Source organism: Nanorana parkeri, unplaced genomic scaffold, assembly GCF_000935625.1.
Source record: "Nanorana parkeri isolate BGI_ZX_2015 unplaced genomic scaffold, ASM93562v1 scaffold18, whole genome shotgun sequence".
Classification (NCBI taxonomy): Eukaryota; Metazoa; Chordata; class Amphibia; order Anura; family Dicroglossidae; genus Nanorana; species Nanorana parkeri.
In genome coordinates, this window is record NW_017306286.1 from 1,532,238 (window position 1) to 1,548,397 (window position 16,160).

General features: G+C 41.8%; 1 protein-coding gene across 1 annotated transcript in view; it reads left to right on the top strand.

Moving 5' to 3' along the window:
* The window catches only part of MYO1H (myosin IH), a 98,054-nt gene extending 86,251 nt beyond the window's left edge, over positions 1 to 11,803 (top strand). Inside the window, exons 25-32 of the mRNA XM_018560451.1 lie at positions 5,443 to 5,526; positions 5,622 to 5,715; positions 6,723 to 6,778; positions 7,771 to 7,906; positions 9,667 to 9,737; positions 10,239 to 10,336; positions 10,481 to 10,577; positions 11,771 to 11,803. Of these exons, the coding sequence (XP_018415953.1) occupies positions 5,443 to 5,526; positions 5,622 to 5,715; positions 6,723 to 6,778; positions 7,771 to 7,906; positions 9,667 to 9,737; positions 10,239 to 10,336; positions 10,481 to 10,577; positions 11,771 to 11,794 (660 nt within the window). The 3' untranslated portion in view covers positions 11,795 to 11,803. The remainder of the gene's footprint in view (positions 1 to 5,442; positions 5,527 to 5,621; positions 5,716 to 6,722; positions 6,779 to 7,770; positions 7,907 to 9,666; positions 9,738 to 10,238; positions 10,337 to 10,480; positions 10,578 to 11,770) is intronic.
* The last annotated feature ends 4,357 nt before the right edge of the window (positions 11,804 to 16,160 follow it).

Genomic DNA, 16,160 nt, shown 5'->3' on the forward strand with positions numbered 1-16,160 from the left:
AAGGGTGTAAACAAGCCACATTGTAAATAAAAGACAATTACAGCAGAGGTGGCTGCTAAAACACACACTAAACTCCCCCCTGCATTCAGGGGCAGGAGGGGGGTGGCGGTGCATTGAAGACAATGGCACCACAGCCAGTGCGCTTGCAAAAAATGCTGCATGCACTATTTTTTGGTGATCGCACTGGACCGGAACACAGGCATTGTTTTGCCATGCATTCCAGTGCAGGCTATCACACTGCGGGCAGGGGTGGGGCTGCGGTGTCATTGACTTCAATGCACCGCCACACCCCCTCCCACCCCAGAACACAGGGGGGCGTTTAGGGTGCAATACAGTGCGTTCCAGCAGCAACCGCTCTGGAATGCACTGTAATTGGTGTGAGCAAGCCCTTAGGGCTTGTTCACACCAATTGTGGTGCGTTCCAGAGTGGTACTGCTGGAAGGCACCGCAATCACTCACAAAACTCTCCCCTGCATTCTGGGGCAGGAGGGGGTGTGGCGACACATTGAAATCAATGGCACCGCAGCCCCACCTGCAGTGCAATCGGACCTGTGGCAAAACATTGCCTGCGTTCCATTCCACTGCAAAAGCAAAAAATAGGGCAGACTATTTTTTGCATTGGAACAGAATGCAGGCAATGTTTTGCCACAAGTCCGATCGCACTGCGGGCAGGGGGGAGGGGCATGGCTGCGGTGCCAATTATTTTAATGCACCGCCATGCCCCCTCCAACCCCAGAACGCGAGGGGGCATTTTGTGAGTGATTGTGGTGCATTCCAGCAGCTACCGCTCTGGAACGCACCGCAATTGGTGTGAACAAGCCCTAAGAGACAGAGAGCAGGGACAGTACTGCTGGACAATGACAGGCACAGCACAGCAATTAATTACCCAGGCAGCATGTAGCATACAAGACTTCCCAGGTGTCTGCTGGCTAATAAAGCCAGCAGACACCTGGAAAGTCCTATCACAGCACCATACAGCAAGAGGGCCAGCCAAATGCTTCAACTTCAAGCCCCATGACCTGACCAGCTGACTGCAGATGTCTCCCTACCTCTGTCCCCTCCTCGATCTCCTCTGTGACGTCCCCGATATCCGTCCTCCACGATTTCACCTCCAAACCACGCCCACTCCTCTTGTTAACCAATCCAGAGAATGCTGCAGGAGTGGGACCCTGCCCATTAGGCTGTCTCCGCCTACCATGTCCGGGGTTTTGGAGACTGATCGTGACGCCCCATCAGCTCCACTCCAGTAGTTGCCTGGGATAAAAGTTTAGCGTGCGCACCAATGCCGGGACCCGGGAGGATTGTAAGCCCTGCTCCTCACCGGGCCCCCTCTGTCGCGGGCCCCATAGCGCCCGCACGGGCCGCTATGGTGGTAGTTCCGCCACTGTTCCTTGTGCATGTGGACAAGTGGCTGTCATTTTTAATTTCAGCTGTGCCGGTCTGTTAAGAGCTTACTGGTTTTGCTATTGTATGGTTCTCCTCCAGTACTTATGCATGAGCACCTTTTGTTAAGGTACTGGACTGCTAAATTCTTGTATAAGAAGATTGTTCCACATGGTATTTAAGGATCTCTTCGGATTGATTTTAAATTGTATTTCTCTAGGATGCTACTGGAATAAAAAGCACCCATCTTCTTCAACGGAAGAAACATAAGGAATAAACTGCTTAGCCTTTCCCCTCTCTGATTGTTAATAAAAGTTCCTTTTGTTTTCTCCCCTTACTCTGTGAGACCCTCCGAGCCTGGTTCCCAGTCTGCCCCTGAGGTCCAGCACTCAAAGTTTGTGAGATTTTCAGACAAGCCTTCCAAAACATGAAGAGGACCCCTACTTTTTAGAATAGGGTAGCATTTCTTAACCTTTGTTTACGTTGGACAACATACATCTCTGATACTTTGATGCAGGAGGTAGTATCCCAGGTTAGCAGATCTCCGTCGAGCACTCTCAGGTCTCCTGTATCAAGATGTCATTGTCCCCATTCCTGTGGTTGAAGGGTTTCAGAGGTTTATTCAATTTATTCACATTCACCTTGGATCTCAAAGCTCTGATTGTCTTCATAAAATTCGGCATATCTATATTTGCCTCTCTTCATAAGGGAGTCTTTTTAACCTTAAGGCGTTCTCCAGGGTGATAGCCCTAGTTTTAGTCCTGCTGCACTCTCGTGACATTCCTATTGTGAGATATTGCTGGAACCAACTCATCATTTGGAATATCTGGGTCTAGTCCTGGTCATATCTCAAGCTACAATGTTCCTTCCACAGGAGAAACTTTAGACTCTCCAATCTCATATTCAAGCGATTCAGTCCAGGAATCGGTGGACCCTTTGCTTCTGCATGAGAGTCCTAGGCCTGATGGTGGCCTAATTTGAAGCAGTTCTATTTCTCCATTTACATTGCAGACATCTACAACACAACATTCTGCTCTCATAGGATAAACCAGGTTCTTGGAAAGACTGATTCATTTGGCACTGAGTGCCATGTTGTCCCTGGCTTGGTAACTCAGGAATCTGGATCGAGTACAGTTTTCCTTCCTGTCTTTTGGGGTTTTCCTATGATGGATGCCATCCCTGTGACTTGGTTGTGGAAGGAATTTTGTTTCTTGATCAACATCCTAGAGTTTCAGGCAATTTGGCTGTCTCTGCAGTGTTGGTCCATCCTGCTTGAAGGTCATCCAATCTAGGTTCAATCAGACAAAGCAAAGGCATACATCAATCATCAGGATGGAACCTGATGCCTTGCCACTGCAAGAGATGTAAATGGCTTTCTGTCTTAGGCAGAACTTCATGTTCCAGCCTTGTCTGCCATGTACATGCTATATGTGGACAATTAGCAGGCAGACTTTCTCAGCTGGCACCTTCTGGACCTGGGAGACGGGTCCCTGCACCCAGAGTTGTTCCAGGACCTGTGTCATGGATGGGGGATACCGGTGTGGACCTTCAGGTCCAACAACTAACTGGAGAGGTTTGTCTCCAGATACAGGGATACCCTACAAAAGCAGTTGATTCTCTGGTAATTTTGTAGGATCAGTACTCCCTGATCTTTTTGTTTCCTTCCCTGAAACTACCTTCTTCTCTGCTTTGCAGGGTCGAGATGGAGGGCTTTCTGGTCATCTTCATTGCTCTGGAATGGCCCAGGCGAATGTGGTTCACCAATGTGGTAAGTCTCCTGACAGATGCTCCGTGGGCCCTTCTGAATCATTAAGATCTTCTATTTAAGGCCCAATTTACTATCCTGCTCTATGGTTGCTCGCTATAACAGCATAGTTATTGGAGCTCAGGTTCTGAGGGACAATACAATACATCTCTTCATCTTTGATTCCTGCTCTGCTAAAAACTAGGATTGCTACTTCATGCAAGGTCTATTATTAGACATGGAAGGTAAACTTCACTTGGTGTGAGTTTTGAGGCTTCCACCTTAGAAGTTTCTCCTCTCCTTCATACAGCTGGATCTGGACCAATGTTTGGCTCTCAGCACGATCAATGGTTAGGTGTCTGCCCTTTCTGTTTGTTTCAGAAATCATGGGCCTCTCTCCCTCTCCTTGATTAAGACCTCTCTCTAATATAGCTTCCCCTGTCCATTCCCTGTGACTTTGTGGGATCTGAATCTGGTTCTTTGTTAAACCTTTTAGAGGCTTTCCTTTCACTACTCTCACAATAAGGTGGTATTCCTTGTGGACATTACCTCTGGAAGGCAAATGTCTGAACCGTTGGATTTATTCATCAAGGAATCATTTCTGATTCCCTTGGGGACTAGGTGGTGTTGGGGCCCAGGACTTCCTTCTTGCTTAAGGTAGTTTTTGCCTTTACACCTAAACCAAGATATCTTTCTTCCATCCTTTTCCAGTTCACGCAAAGGAAATTTCCCTCCATTGTCTAGATGTGGTTGTGGTCTTTCAAAAGACTGATTCTTTTTTTGTCATCCCAGATGGACTCCAAAAGGGTGTACTGTTTTCTGGTTACACCAAGGTGGCTCTGGCAGACCATCATGTAAACTTATGCTTTCTAGGATTCCTTTCCTGTCAGGGCTCATTCTGCTAGACATGCTTATTGGGCTTTTTGGCATCAAGCAACTGTTTCCCTCATTGCAAGGTTGCCACGTGGTCTTCTTTTCCCACGCTCTAAGTTTTGCCAGGTGGACGTTTTGGCCTCATCTGATGCGAGCTTCGGGCATAGGTCCTTCAGGTGGTTTTTTAACCCCTTCATGAAATCTGAAGGGGTTACACAGACTCCCGGGGCAGCTTTTAACCACCGGTAGTCCAGGAGTCTGTTCTATTTTTTAGAGCCGGCGACCGACTTTACAGTAGAAGCGATTCAGGCAGCTCAGCTGCTGACGGATCGCTTCTACGATCCGGTAACCGCGCCGCCCCCCGACACCCCCGCCTTGTTTCCTGGGCTCTGCTGCCCCTACTACGGGCTCAAGACCAGCTTGCTGGGTGTCGGCGGAAAGCAGTGGAGGAGTGCGACGAACATCCATTTGTCGAACCCCTCCCCGTACTATGGGACCAAGAGCGATGCGAATTGCATCACTTCCGGTCCCATAGCTGTCAGTGGTGGGCTCCTGAAGCTCAACAATAGGCTATTGAAGTGCGATCTTCACTTCAATAGCTTATTTCAAGTGTAAAGGTGACACTGGGGGTCTTTTGGACCCCCAGCATTACCTTACAGAGTACATGTTACTTAAGTGCATTTTTCACAAACTTTTTGGGTTTGATAATAAGTTGCGCTAATGTCGTCCAAAATAGAAATTTGCAGCTGCCACAATTTTATTCTGTAGGGTCTTGGCTTTCAGAACATATATAATGTTTGGGGGTTTTAAGTAATTTTCAGGCCTAACATGTGGATTATAACATGCTTGCAAAAAATGGAAAAAAAAGGCCTTGGTCCTTAAGAGGTTAAGCTGCAGGCAGTGCCCAGTTTTCTCTTGTTTCTTGGGCCTGTTAGCATGTGTTTGCAGTGTTGTCCACCCGTCTGTTAGGCTGATTTTGGACAGCTTGACAGACTAAGAATTCCTGTGTCCCTCAATGGACAATAAAGAAAATACTCAGACAATAAAGTACTCACCATAAAAAACGTTATGTTTATGTTCATGATCGTGCTACTACTTTGCTACAAAACTGAGGCATACTTGTAGTTATCCTGTGCTGGCTGTCAGTTTTTTTTTTTTGTTGCCAGTGTCCATTTCTCCTGTAGGGGAGCAGCATAACCCAACAGTTTGAAAATTCCTGGGTCCAACACTGTACTTCAAGAAAAGGATTTTGTGGTGACTACAAAAATCCTATGTTTTGTTGCAGAACTGCTGTAGTGCAACAGAGTGAGGATTTTTGAAATGAAGCTGCCTAATAATCATAAATATGTCTCAAGTCTATCTTGAATCTGTCTTTTTGCTTCCTTTTATCATTATCTGGCTTTGGAAAACAATGAATAAATGTCCCCTATTCTTTCTTGCAGGTATCAGAAAAGCTTCATAAGCTGTGCATGAGAAATTTGGTGAGAAAATACTGCAGGTCAGTCACTCCACAGAAAACCGTGCAGGTACAGCATTTACATCAGTTGATTTACAGAGCCTAGGAGAATTGAATTTCAGTAGCAATTGCACTGATTTTATTATTTTGTTTCTCTATACAAAGATGCAGCAGAAACTTGTGGCTAGTGACCTGTTCCGGGGAAAAAAAGAGGGCTATCAGCAAAGTATATGCCAACCCTTTGAAGAGACCCGGCTAAGTGAGTGTGGCATTACAATAAGTTTGCAGTACTCTCCGATACACCTCTCCAATGTTAAGGGGAAACTGCTTTAGATTCACCCAAAGTAGCCTTTCATTTTAATAACAGGCACCTTCTGGTTTCACATAGTGGGAAGCAGGAGTTTCTGATGCCATAACCTCTACCTATAAGTTTAGGTATTAGATTTTGGCATAAAGGATTCCCAAACAAAAGCAGGATTATGCAAACGTCAATATTTCTCAATGGCTGGACGTCAGTCTGGAAGTGTTGATGTTTCTAAGCAGACAGCACTGGCATGCAGACTGGCCTAAGTAACACCCACATGTGATGCTGAGCCTTCATCAATGAAATAACTGAAACCCAATGAAGGGAGGGGGTGGTCCAAGGACAGTAAGACTGGGAAAAGGGCTAGATGATGCAATTTTAGTACAGACGAGGAGCCTAAACAACTGTGCAAGACTGAAGGGAAGGCTGGAGTTCAGCTTTAATCTGATAGCTTTTTAATTTATGGTAATTATATAGCCTTTTGGTTTTGTAGTTGCAAATTTACATGCCAGTTTATTCTTTAATGTAGTATTAAACTACAAACCACCTTTTCCCTGAACGTACTGTCCAGTACAAGATCACAAGGTAGAACCCAATATCCCTGTCCATCTACTAGTATGAAGGAGGAGGGGGGAGTGGCTTGCACTGCTGTGTCTGTGTGTTTGTGGAAACACACACAGCTTATTAGCATACACAAGGGTGGCTCCATAGGTCCCTGCAAGGGAAAGAAGCCACCCCAAAATAGGATATCAGGGCCAGTGCTCAGGGGACCAGATGATTCTGCTGGAAGCTAAAACTTTTGAACATTAAGGAGCAGCATCTATTGTAAGTGATTTAATCAGCACTTAAAATAGCTTTTTACTTTAATATCACTTTAAAAATTGTTTTTTTTAAAATTATCATAACACTGGATTTGTATCCGTTTAATCATATTTGATATGATGTTGTGATTTGATTGTTAGATGAACAAGATCTCAATCCGAAACTGCTTATGACCATGTGCTATGACAAGATTAAGGTAAGGAGTCTGTTGTTGTACAAATCTCATACCACAGGGCCTCTCTTTTCAGTTGTGTTCCTAAACTAAACACAAATGTGTACTGTATAAACTGTTTCAAAGCAAATTGGCTTAACATGCTTTTTATCATAACTAGGGGACATGACATAAGAGAACTAGTCTTAGGTTTAAAAACTAACAGAGCTATTCACAAAAGGGTGAAGAGTTTGGAGAAGGCAGGAGAAGTGAACAATCTAGGACAACATAGCTGAGCTGGAAAGTGAGCTGAATTGGAGAATTTTTCCAAATCAGTTATGTTGTCCTAGATAGTTCCCTTCTCCTGTCTTCTCCAAACTCTTCACCCTTTCGTGAATAACCCTGTAAGACACTGAGGCAAAGTAAATGAACAAATAGCAATCATTAACCTTATCTAACAGCTTTATTGGTTGGTATTTTTTATGAATGTTTGCACTTCATTGCTGCTTTTTAGCCACTTTATTAAACCCGTGTGATCAAAATGTTTTACTCTTTTTTTTTTTACTAAACCAAATATTGGGCTATCAATTGCTCAATTCTCATTATATATAACACAAATCTGTCACCCGTTCATGAATAGAAGGGATTTTGGTGGTATTGCAGTATCTGGGAATGACAGCTCTAGTTGCATGTAAAAAGAACCTTGGGAGTGATGTCATAGCTGCTGAAAGCGAAACTAGGAAAGGCAGAAAGTAACACAATCTCTGGGGTTAGAGTTGAAGTAGAGATGACAACGTTTATATAGATGTTAGAGATTTTTTCCATAGGGGATTAATAAATGTTTGTTAAGTGCATAATTGTAGAGTAGAGTCATAGTGAAATAATGCATTTTTGAAGCATGGCTTATATTATAAGAAAATGCAAGTTTTTCCACCACAGTTTGTGACAAAAAAGCCATCAATGTTTAACATGAGGTTTAGACCCTTGTACAGACGAAACAGATGACGTCTGCAATTGTTTTGCCCACGTGCAATTAGTATGGCATCCCAGCAATCAAGTACGATAGACATGGATTTAAGGCTCGCCCCCGACATCTCCTATTGACAGAGACAAAACTGTATGTGACTGAACAAGTCAAAATCAAGCAGAAGATTGAATACTCAAACATAAAAGGTAAGAGAATGCATTTCGTCATTTCTTTGTAAACACAAAATAAATAGAGCAACGTTATTCGTTAACTACCTTCCGTCCATGGCCGTTTGTGAACGGCCGGACGGACGTCTGCTAGGAGCGGGAGGGCGTCTTAAGACGTCCTGCCCCTCCCCCTTCTCGTGTGCAGCACTCAGCGCGCACACGAGAGGGAAAACTGTAAGCATGTAAACAGCCAGCGATGGCTGTTTACATACAAGCGATCAGGCGTCTCTAGAGACGCCCGATCGCTTGCAGGAGCTGCGGGTGTACCTTTGTCTGCTCGTCGCCGCTGCCGGTCCGTGATCCGATGTGGCCGGTGCGGCTGGGACCGGCAGGCCGACGCTCTAACAGCAGATCAAAGGGAGATCATTACTTGTTCATCCCTTTGATCTCTCTTCCTGTCCCCGAATGCAGGAAGTGATGTATATTACATCACTTCCTGCATTCAGTGTCACTCTCCGGTGCAGAACACCGGAGAGAAGCTGATGAAGCAGATCTCTGCTTCATCAGCTTCTGGGGGGGTCCTTAGGTGACATCAGAGGTCTTGGAGACCCCTGATGTCTCCATAAAGAGGACCTGTTTGGTGAATTGGCTATTACATAGGGGATTCCTTAGTCCCCTATGTTATAGCAATAAAGTTAAGTCTAAAAAAAAAAGTTTAAAAAAAAATTACAGCATTAAAAAAAAATAAAGAAGCTAAAAAAATATTCACAAATAATAATTAAACAAAATAACACAAAAAATGTTTTAAAGTCCCCCCCCCCCCCACATACACACGCAAACATGCGTCGGGTGCGCCTATGTACAAAAACGACGATTGCGCCCATTATGCAGCACATGTTACATATCGCCGCGAACGTCGCAGTGAGAATAATAATTCTAGGGCCATCAATCACTGATGACACTAAACTGATGAGTGGTAAATACGTTTAAAGCGTCGCCCATGGCCAATTTTGGTTGCAGGAAGTTTTCTGCGATTTCGCGGGCGCGCGCAATTTTAAAGGTTGACATGTTTAGTGTCTATTATCCCGACGTGACCCCGTCTTTTATATTATACCAAAAAATGGGCGTGAAAATAAATGTTTCATAACATTTTATAGGGAAACATGTTTTTTTTTCAAAATTTAGGGTACTTTTTTGTTATATAGTAAAAAATTAAAACCCCAGTGGTGATTAAATACCACTAAAATAAAGCTCTATCTGTCCCCAAAAAATTCATTTCAGTACAGCGTTGCATGACGGAATAAGCATCAGTCAAAGTACCGCAGCGCTGAACACTGAAAAATGGCCTGGCCAGGAAGGGGGTGAAACACCATGGCCTTTAAGTGGTTAATTAATAGCAAGAATATTTCTTCATTCAGACACAGAGTCGAGTCAGGGTTTACTGCTGACTGGGGCTCCTATGGAGAGCTTTACCCTTACTTCCTGTTTTGCTGAAAATGGATTCAGCAGACAGGAAGTAAGGAAAATTCTGTAACTGGGACAGAGAGAAATAATAAAGTGAGGTAAAATCTTTCTAAAGAAGCCCCAGATAGCATTAAAAACCTGGCAGGGGTTACAACCCTTCCCCACTCTATCAAAAACCAGGACAAATGTTTTGGCTGCACATACACCAAAAATGACAAAATAAAAAGTATTTCAACAACTCAAATAGAAAATTGGCTAAGAGAATAAAAAAAGCTGCAACATCATATATGATTAATGAACATTGTATACAATTAATTTTGTTGCTTACATTTCAGAAATTTCTGTCAGTGACATGAGTGATGGATTCCTAATCATTCATGTATCTCCAGAAGACAATAAACAGAAGGTAAGGTCAAATGAATAATAATTGTCAAATAGGACCTTATATAGGGTCAGAACTCTCCCGCAACTCAGTAAAGAAGGGTTTTGTTTAAAGTGAATGATTTTCAGAATCAATGACATCTTAAGTATTTTAAATGCAGAACTGTTCCTGGAATTCAAAGACAGACGGCAACCATAACTGAAAAATATCTTCACTGGTGCAGCACCAATTAACATTACCCCTATATGACTTGATTGTTCAGCATTGTAAATCATCTTAGACCAAATAATAATCTATCCATGTGCTATTCACAGCCAACTTAGTTGTATGGCTATTGACCGCCACATGATGTAGAAGTTTTCTTGGAGAACAAGTATCTGGTTTAGATAGAACTGGACATCTACTGTACATGTATGGCTAAATCTTAAACATGAGACAGCTTGATCCTATATTTAGGGGAATTGTAACCATGGTAATGCACTTTAAGTTTCCTTAGAAGTCTGACTTTTTTTTTTTTCATTGCAGGGAGATATTGTATTACAGTGTGATCATATCTTTGAAGTTGTCACTAAATTGTGCATGTTGGCTTCAAAGCAAGATGCAGTCAATATAGGCCACGGAAGGTAAAGCATGTGCTAAATTTGTTTCCATTATCTGCCATATACTGTACCTTCTATGAATTATTCACAAACTTGTATTGTATGGACAGCTCCTAGGAATGTATTGTTCATTCTGGAGTAACATGCTAGTGCATTGTTTCCTTCTAGCCTGACATTTCAATTCCAAGGCAGGAAAGGGTCTATCGATTTCATATCGGGGAACGAGTTACAGGTGTGTAAAGCCAAGAATGGACATCTGACAGTGGTAAGTTATACTCAAATCATCATCATGAGTCACGAGTCATGTTTTACTAAATGGCACCGTACAGACATTTAAAAGGAATAAATCATTTTTCAGTTTGAGGAAATAAATGTCATCCTACAGCAAAATGCATGATAGCATTCTGCAATTTGATAACTTAAAAAAAAAAAAGGTTGCATGGCTTTACTTTTATAATTGTAGAGGTCCACATCTTGACTGGTAATAACAATCATCCCTGTCATATAGAATTTGCAAAGTCTGGTAAACTGGTAAAGCTGTTATTCCTGTTGTTTGTGGTAAACTCACTATAGTGATAATGGTTTAAACTTGCATTACCAGGAAGGTGGTCAAGGCTTAGCAGCACACAGCAGCTCATACTGACCTACAAATATTCTCTGATGCACCAGCCGTTCCGGCAAATGATGGCATTGCCTGTGACTCATTGTCAAATGCTGTTTAACTGCTCTTTTTAACTGTATTTAAACTGAACATATGTAATTTCTAGATGTCACAAAGTCAACCAAGCAACTAGAAGGAAGCCAGCATTGGCAGCCCTCATATCTCTCTCATTACAGGTTTCCTTTCCTGTATGCGTTCTGCTGCCTCCTTTGCTGTATGTTGCAAATGCAGCTTCTAATTCACTAATATTTCTAGGCCTTTCAGTGCTAAAGAGTTACAGAAATGTACAATACATAGGTTCACTATGAAACATATCAAAATGTTTCCTTTCATTCATCAGCTTGTGCAAAATGCTTCATTTACTTTACTGCTAGTTCAGTCATTCCAATGTTAGATGCTCAGTATATGGAGTTGAAGAGAAGTAATTGTTAGGGGGCTACTAGCCCCAGTAAATGGGAGTTTTAAAGATTGCAGCATTTAGCTTAGTATTTCCTTAACTTCTAGCCAAGTGAGTCATTATTTACCAACCACCCTCATCAAGTATATGTTAGAACAAATTTGTTTATTTTGTTGCAATCTGTAACCACTGACTGCTAACCATAAAAGTATAAAGAATTGGGCAGCACAGGAAGAACACAAGCTAGAGAGGCATACAAACAAGGAACAAGAATAGATACACATGCCACTTGACAATATAATCTACAATGGGACCTCAAAAAGATGTGCACTGTACATGGGTTATCATGTTGAGAACTGTATGTCAAAATTAAGTCATTTTGTTATTTCTCTCTATATAGACGTCTCCTAGATTAAAATCCTAATGAACACAATCTGGATCAATCAAGGAATATATTCATCGAATACAGTTATTGGACTACACACTAAACTGAGATGCCTTGGAGGCACTATGATTTACAGTATAACCTATTTCCACAATGATGGAATGATCACAACTCTGATGTGCACTTTATGCTATCCTTGGTGAAAATCAGCTGTCCGCTCTGAGATGCCGATGTATCATTTAAAAAGCCCTGTGGTATTAGAAAACTAAAGAAATTGAACGTATGGAAGACCTCACAGCTTATCTTTACCACAGTGAAGAGAGATTTCATCATGCATGGTTTTCCTGACAAGAATATGCTCTTTAGCACCAAGTTTATGATTTGGCACTCTTAGGAGATGACGTTGTGGTTCCAGCATGTGGGTGAGGAGGGGGGAGCTTGATCCCTCTATTCTCCTCCTGTGCTATTCTATTCCTGGTTTTCATCTCTCCTCTCTTTTCTCCCCTACTTCTTTTTTTCTCTAGCCTGACTTTCTGCTTTCTATTTTATTGTCAGAGTTAGTTTCCTTTTTACTTAAATTATTTTCTTTTTTCTTGTAGTTCTTGTTTTTGAGGTTTAGTTTTGTTATTGTCATGTTAATTAAAATGTTTCTCCCTTGCACAGTAAGGATTTGGAATTGAGCTTTAATACATACTTTTGGTCTGGGTTTTTTTTTTGGAACTGCACTTTCTTGTTGACACTGTATATGATGTCTTTTTATAAACATGAATTTATGATCGGTTGATATGCTTAGAATCATGTCCCCGCAGAGAGACGTGACTGTCACTCACGGCTCCCAGCAGGGATCCCCCCTCCCTCCCCTCTCGATCCCCCAGCGCTCACTGGAGGAACGGAATGGGGAGGGGGCGGGTACAGCTGGCTCTGCCTCTAGATAGGCAGAGCCAGCTGTCACTCACGGAGCTAGGTGGATCTCAACAGTAATGTCGGGATCCGTCCCGGCTGCGGCGGTCTCAGTATACTGCGAGCTGTAGCTCGCGGTATACTGATCTTTGAGTCATGGGAGGATGCTAGTTTATGTCCTCCTGTGACCCTTAGGAGAACTATAGGGAAAAACACTTACCCCATAGTTCTCCTTTAACACAAGCTTAAGTTAATAGAAATAATAATAACTAATGACTATGACTATCAATAGAATCAAATTTAGACTGATTTTGTTTACTTGACTTGTGTACCTTTCTCTCTCCCTACTCTGTATTTATATGTATTGTATTTTATATTTGAAAATGTTAAATAAAGAATAAAAAAAATAAGCTCACTGTAATAACTGTCCTTCCATCTGTAATAACTGGACACAGTAGGATGTCCGGATTACACATCTATGGTGAAGAAACTTATCAAAATGCTATGTTACCCATAAAGCCTTGGAGTCTTGCTTTCGTCTCTTCCACTTTTTCTATACATGCTTGATTGTTTTCAGAGAAGTTGTTATGTGTACACTGAAACCACCCTATTGGTACTATACATCTAATGGTGTTTTTATACTACAAAACAAAACAGAATAACTCTGTGGACACTGGATATAATGGTAATTATGAAAAAAAATTCAACAACCACAAAGCAGCCATTCCTGACAGGAAAGGTATTTTTTCAATAAATTTGTCGATTTCCCCTACATTATGTTATACAACGTTTATTCTACAAAGAAGGTTTAAATATAACAACTAAATAGACAACTATTACCTTATTATAAAGATCAAATAAGAAATAAACGGGGAGGATTTATCTTCTTTGATGCATAGTGGCAAGTACAAAAGAGAAGTAAAACTGTAAACAAATTAATAAATCCCCACTCTACTGGTCAGAAGGAGCACTGACCCATATGAAACATGTTACCCCACCTCTTACAGGTAAAAACTGTTAGAATTATAAATCTACCACAAATGCTTTCAAAATGGTTTGATTTCACAGGCTGCATGTAAAGGGGTTGAAAATATACACACAACATTGTAAATCTTTAAGCAAGAGGTTGTGGTATTTTCTCTACATTGGTGCCTTATTCTGTCAGCCAGTTGCATGGTAAACTCCTTCCACTGCTTTTTTGTTCTTCATATAATATTCATATTTAATAAAACATTACCAATTTTAGGAACTTTGTGCAATTTTAAAATCATACTGTATATCTGGGTGCAAATATTTATATGAATCAAAATAGTCTGTGTGGTATTGAGTGAGAGTAGGCTGTCAGTCATATTCAAACTAACCCCCAAAAAACAGAAGTTGGAATGTAAGAGTCTATATCTGTTTTGTGACTGTGGGAAAGTTCTTAGTATGTCTTGATACATCAGCTCCAATGCTATTTCAGTACAGCATGCATCCTGCATACAACTCAGCACTCTCTGCCTCTGAAAATCTCTGTTTCAAATGAATGTTTCATTTTATCAATTAGGGATGCACATAATTGGTACAAGTATAAGTACTGATACTTTTCCAGCTCCAAGACTAGACTAGATAAAAACTCAATAGTTAGGAGGCAGCTGTCATTTTTAAGGAGCATTGGCTATGGGGCTCCTGGGATTTGTACATCTATCTTTTAATGTATGATTTGTTTTATATATGTTTTAAGGTTAATTTATCAACCTGTATTTGTGGGAGGGGGCTATGACCATATAAACCCCTCCCCTTCCCTTACCTGCCTGTTGTTGTGCGAGAAGCGTTTGTCTGTCAAGCCTCAACTTCTGGGTCAGTTCACAGTGCAGGTGTACTTTCAGCACGCTGCAGCTTAAGCTATCTCTGCTACACTCACTCTTTTAAATTGCATTTTGCTTCCACCTTATGGAATTCTTTCCCACGCCACATCAGGTTCTCACCTTTCCTACAGAGCTTTAAGAAATCCCTCAATTGCACTTCTTCTGAGAGATGTAGCAGCTCTCCCCTTGATTTCTCACCCTATACAACCTTCCCTTCTGCTCCTGTTTCACAGTATTCCCACATCCCCTTATTTTATTTGGTATATATCTGTATTGTCCCCTTCCCCACCTGTGTCTATGGTCCCCTTCCCCTTAGACTTTAAGCTCGTTTGGGCAGGGACCTCTTCACCTACTTTTTCTGAATGTCAATGATGCTAGTCAGTGTTTCTTACTTGTCTTGTCTAAACGATTGTACAGCTCTGCGGAATATGTTAGAGTTATATAAATTAATAATTGTAATTGTAACAGTAAAGGTAGCAATTGTGACGTACGCCCGGCCCAAACCTGCTGTACGTCAATCACACATGACTATACACAAGTCTGAACAGAGCATGGGCATCACAATGACGTGGTGATTTCACTCTCAGCCTCACCCTGCACAAAGACTCCACAGCTCACAGGACACAAGCTCAGGCCAGCAGACTGAGAGCGATCGTCACCAGGGTTGGTTAACTCCGCAGTTAACCCTTTACCCACAAACGTTCGCTGCCACGATGTGTTTTTTTTTACGGAAACACAGACCGTGCCCAATTTAAAACATTTAAACAATGCCTATGATACCGCTGTCCTCTCAGACAGGAATATGACAGGATTCACTACACAGTAGCGCTCTTCACAGAGGCAAGGATACTTTATGTTCGTATTTAGAGTTTAGAGATAAGCTTAACGATTTTTAAGATCGTCCTCTAATTAAAGAAACGGTGCCGAAAATATACAGAAAAAGATTTTAATAAAAAGAGACAAAATATATATACAACAGTAAAATTAAAGTGAATAAAAGGTGAATACTCAACAGTCCAGAGTTTAGGAGTTCTGACAGAGTTCAGAGTTGTATAAGCAAAGGAGAAGTCTGCAGGGCTCTTCTTCAAGCAAGCTTTCAGCAGATGATATCCTGAGATTAAAGGGGAACTCTTCTGCGATGTTAAGACTTCTTAGTTCCTTGATGTTTTTCAAAACGAGAGCCCTCCCTACCTAGTTCAGCATCTTTTTATCAGGCCTTTAGGAGCTGGCCCCTAGGGAAGGGCTGGGGCTGGAAAGCAAGCGGGGAATGAACCTTTATTTTACACTATGACTGCTCTATTCCAAATTATGAAATGTAGTTGATTTTGCAACTTAGGGTTATGACTTTTGGGTAAAAGTGGGGTCGCTTCCTCTACCAGACCTGCTTGTTTATATTAACTTGTCCAGTGGTAATAGATGAGGGCCTGGTGCCATGCCTTTAATTAGGGACAGCTATAAAAGGTTTAGGAGTTTTGGGACTCACTTCTGCTGGGGGTGGGGGCAATAAAAGATCACAGGTCAGATCTCTGTTCTGTGGAATGTGGAAGGCCTGGCAAATGACTAAATGAAGGCCTGCATTTGCTCTGACTGGGGGACAAAAGAATTCTATTTTTAATTTTCAGACTCACCCTCATTATTATATATATATATATTATATT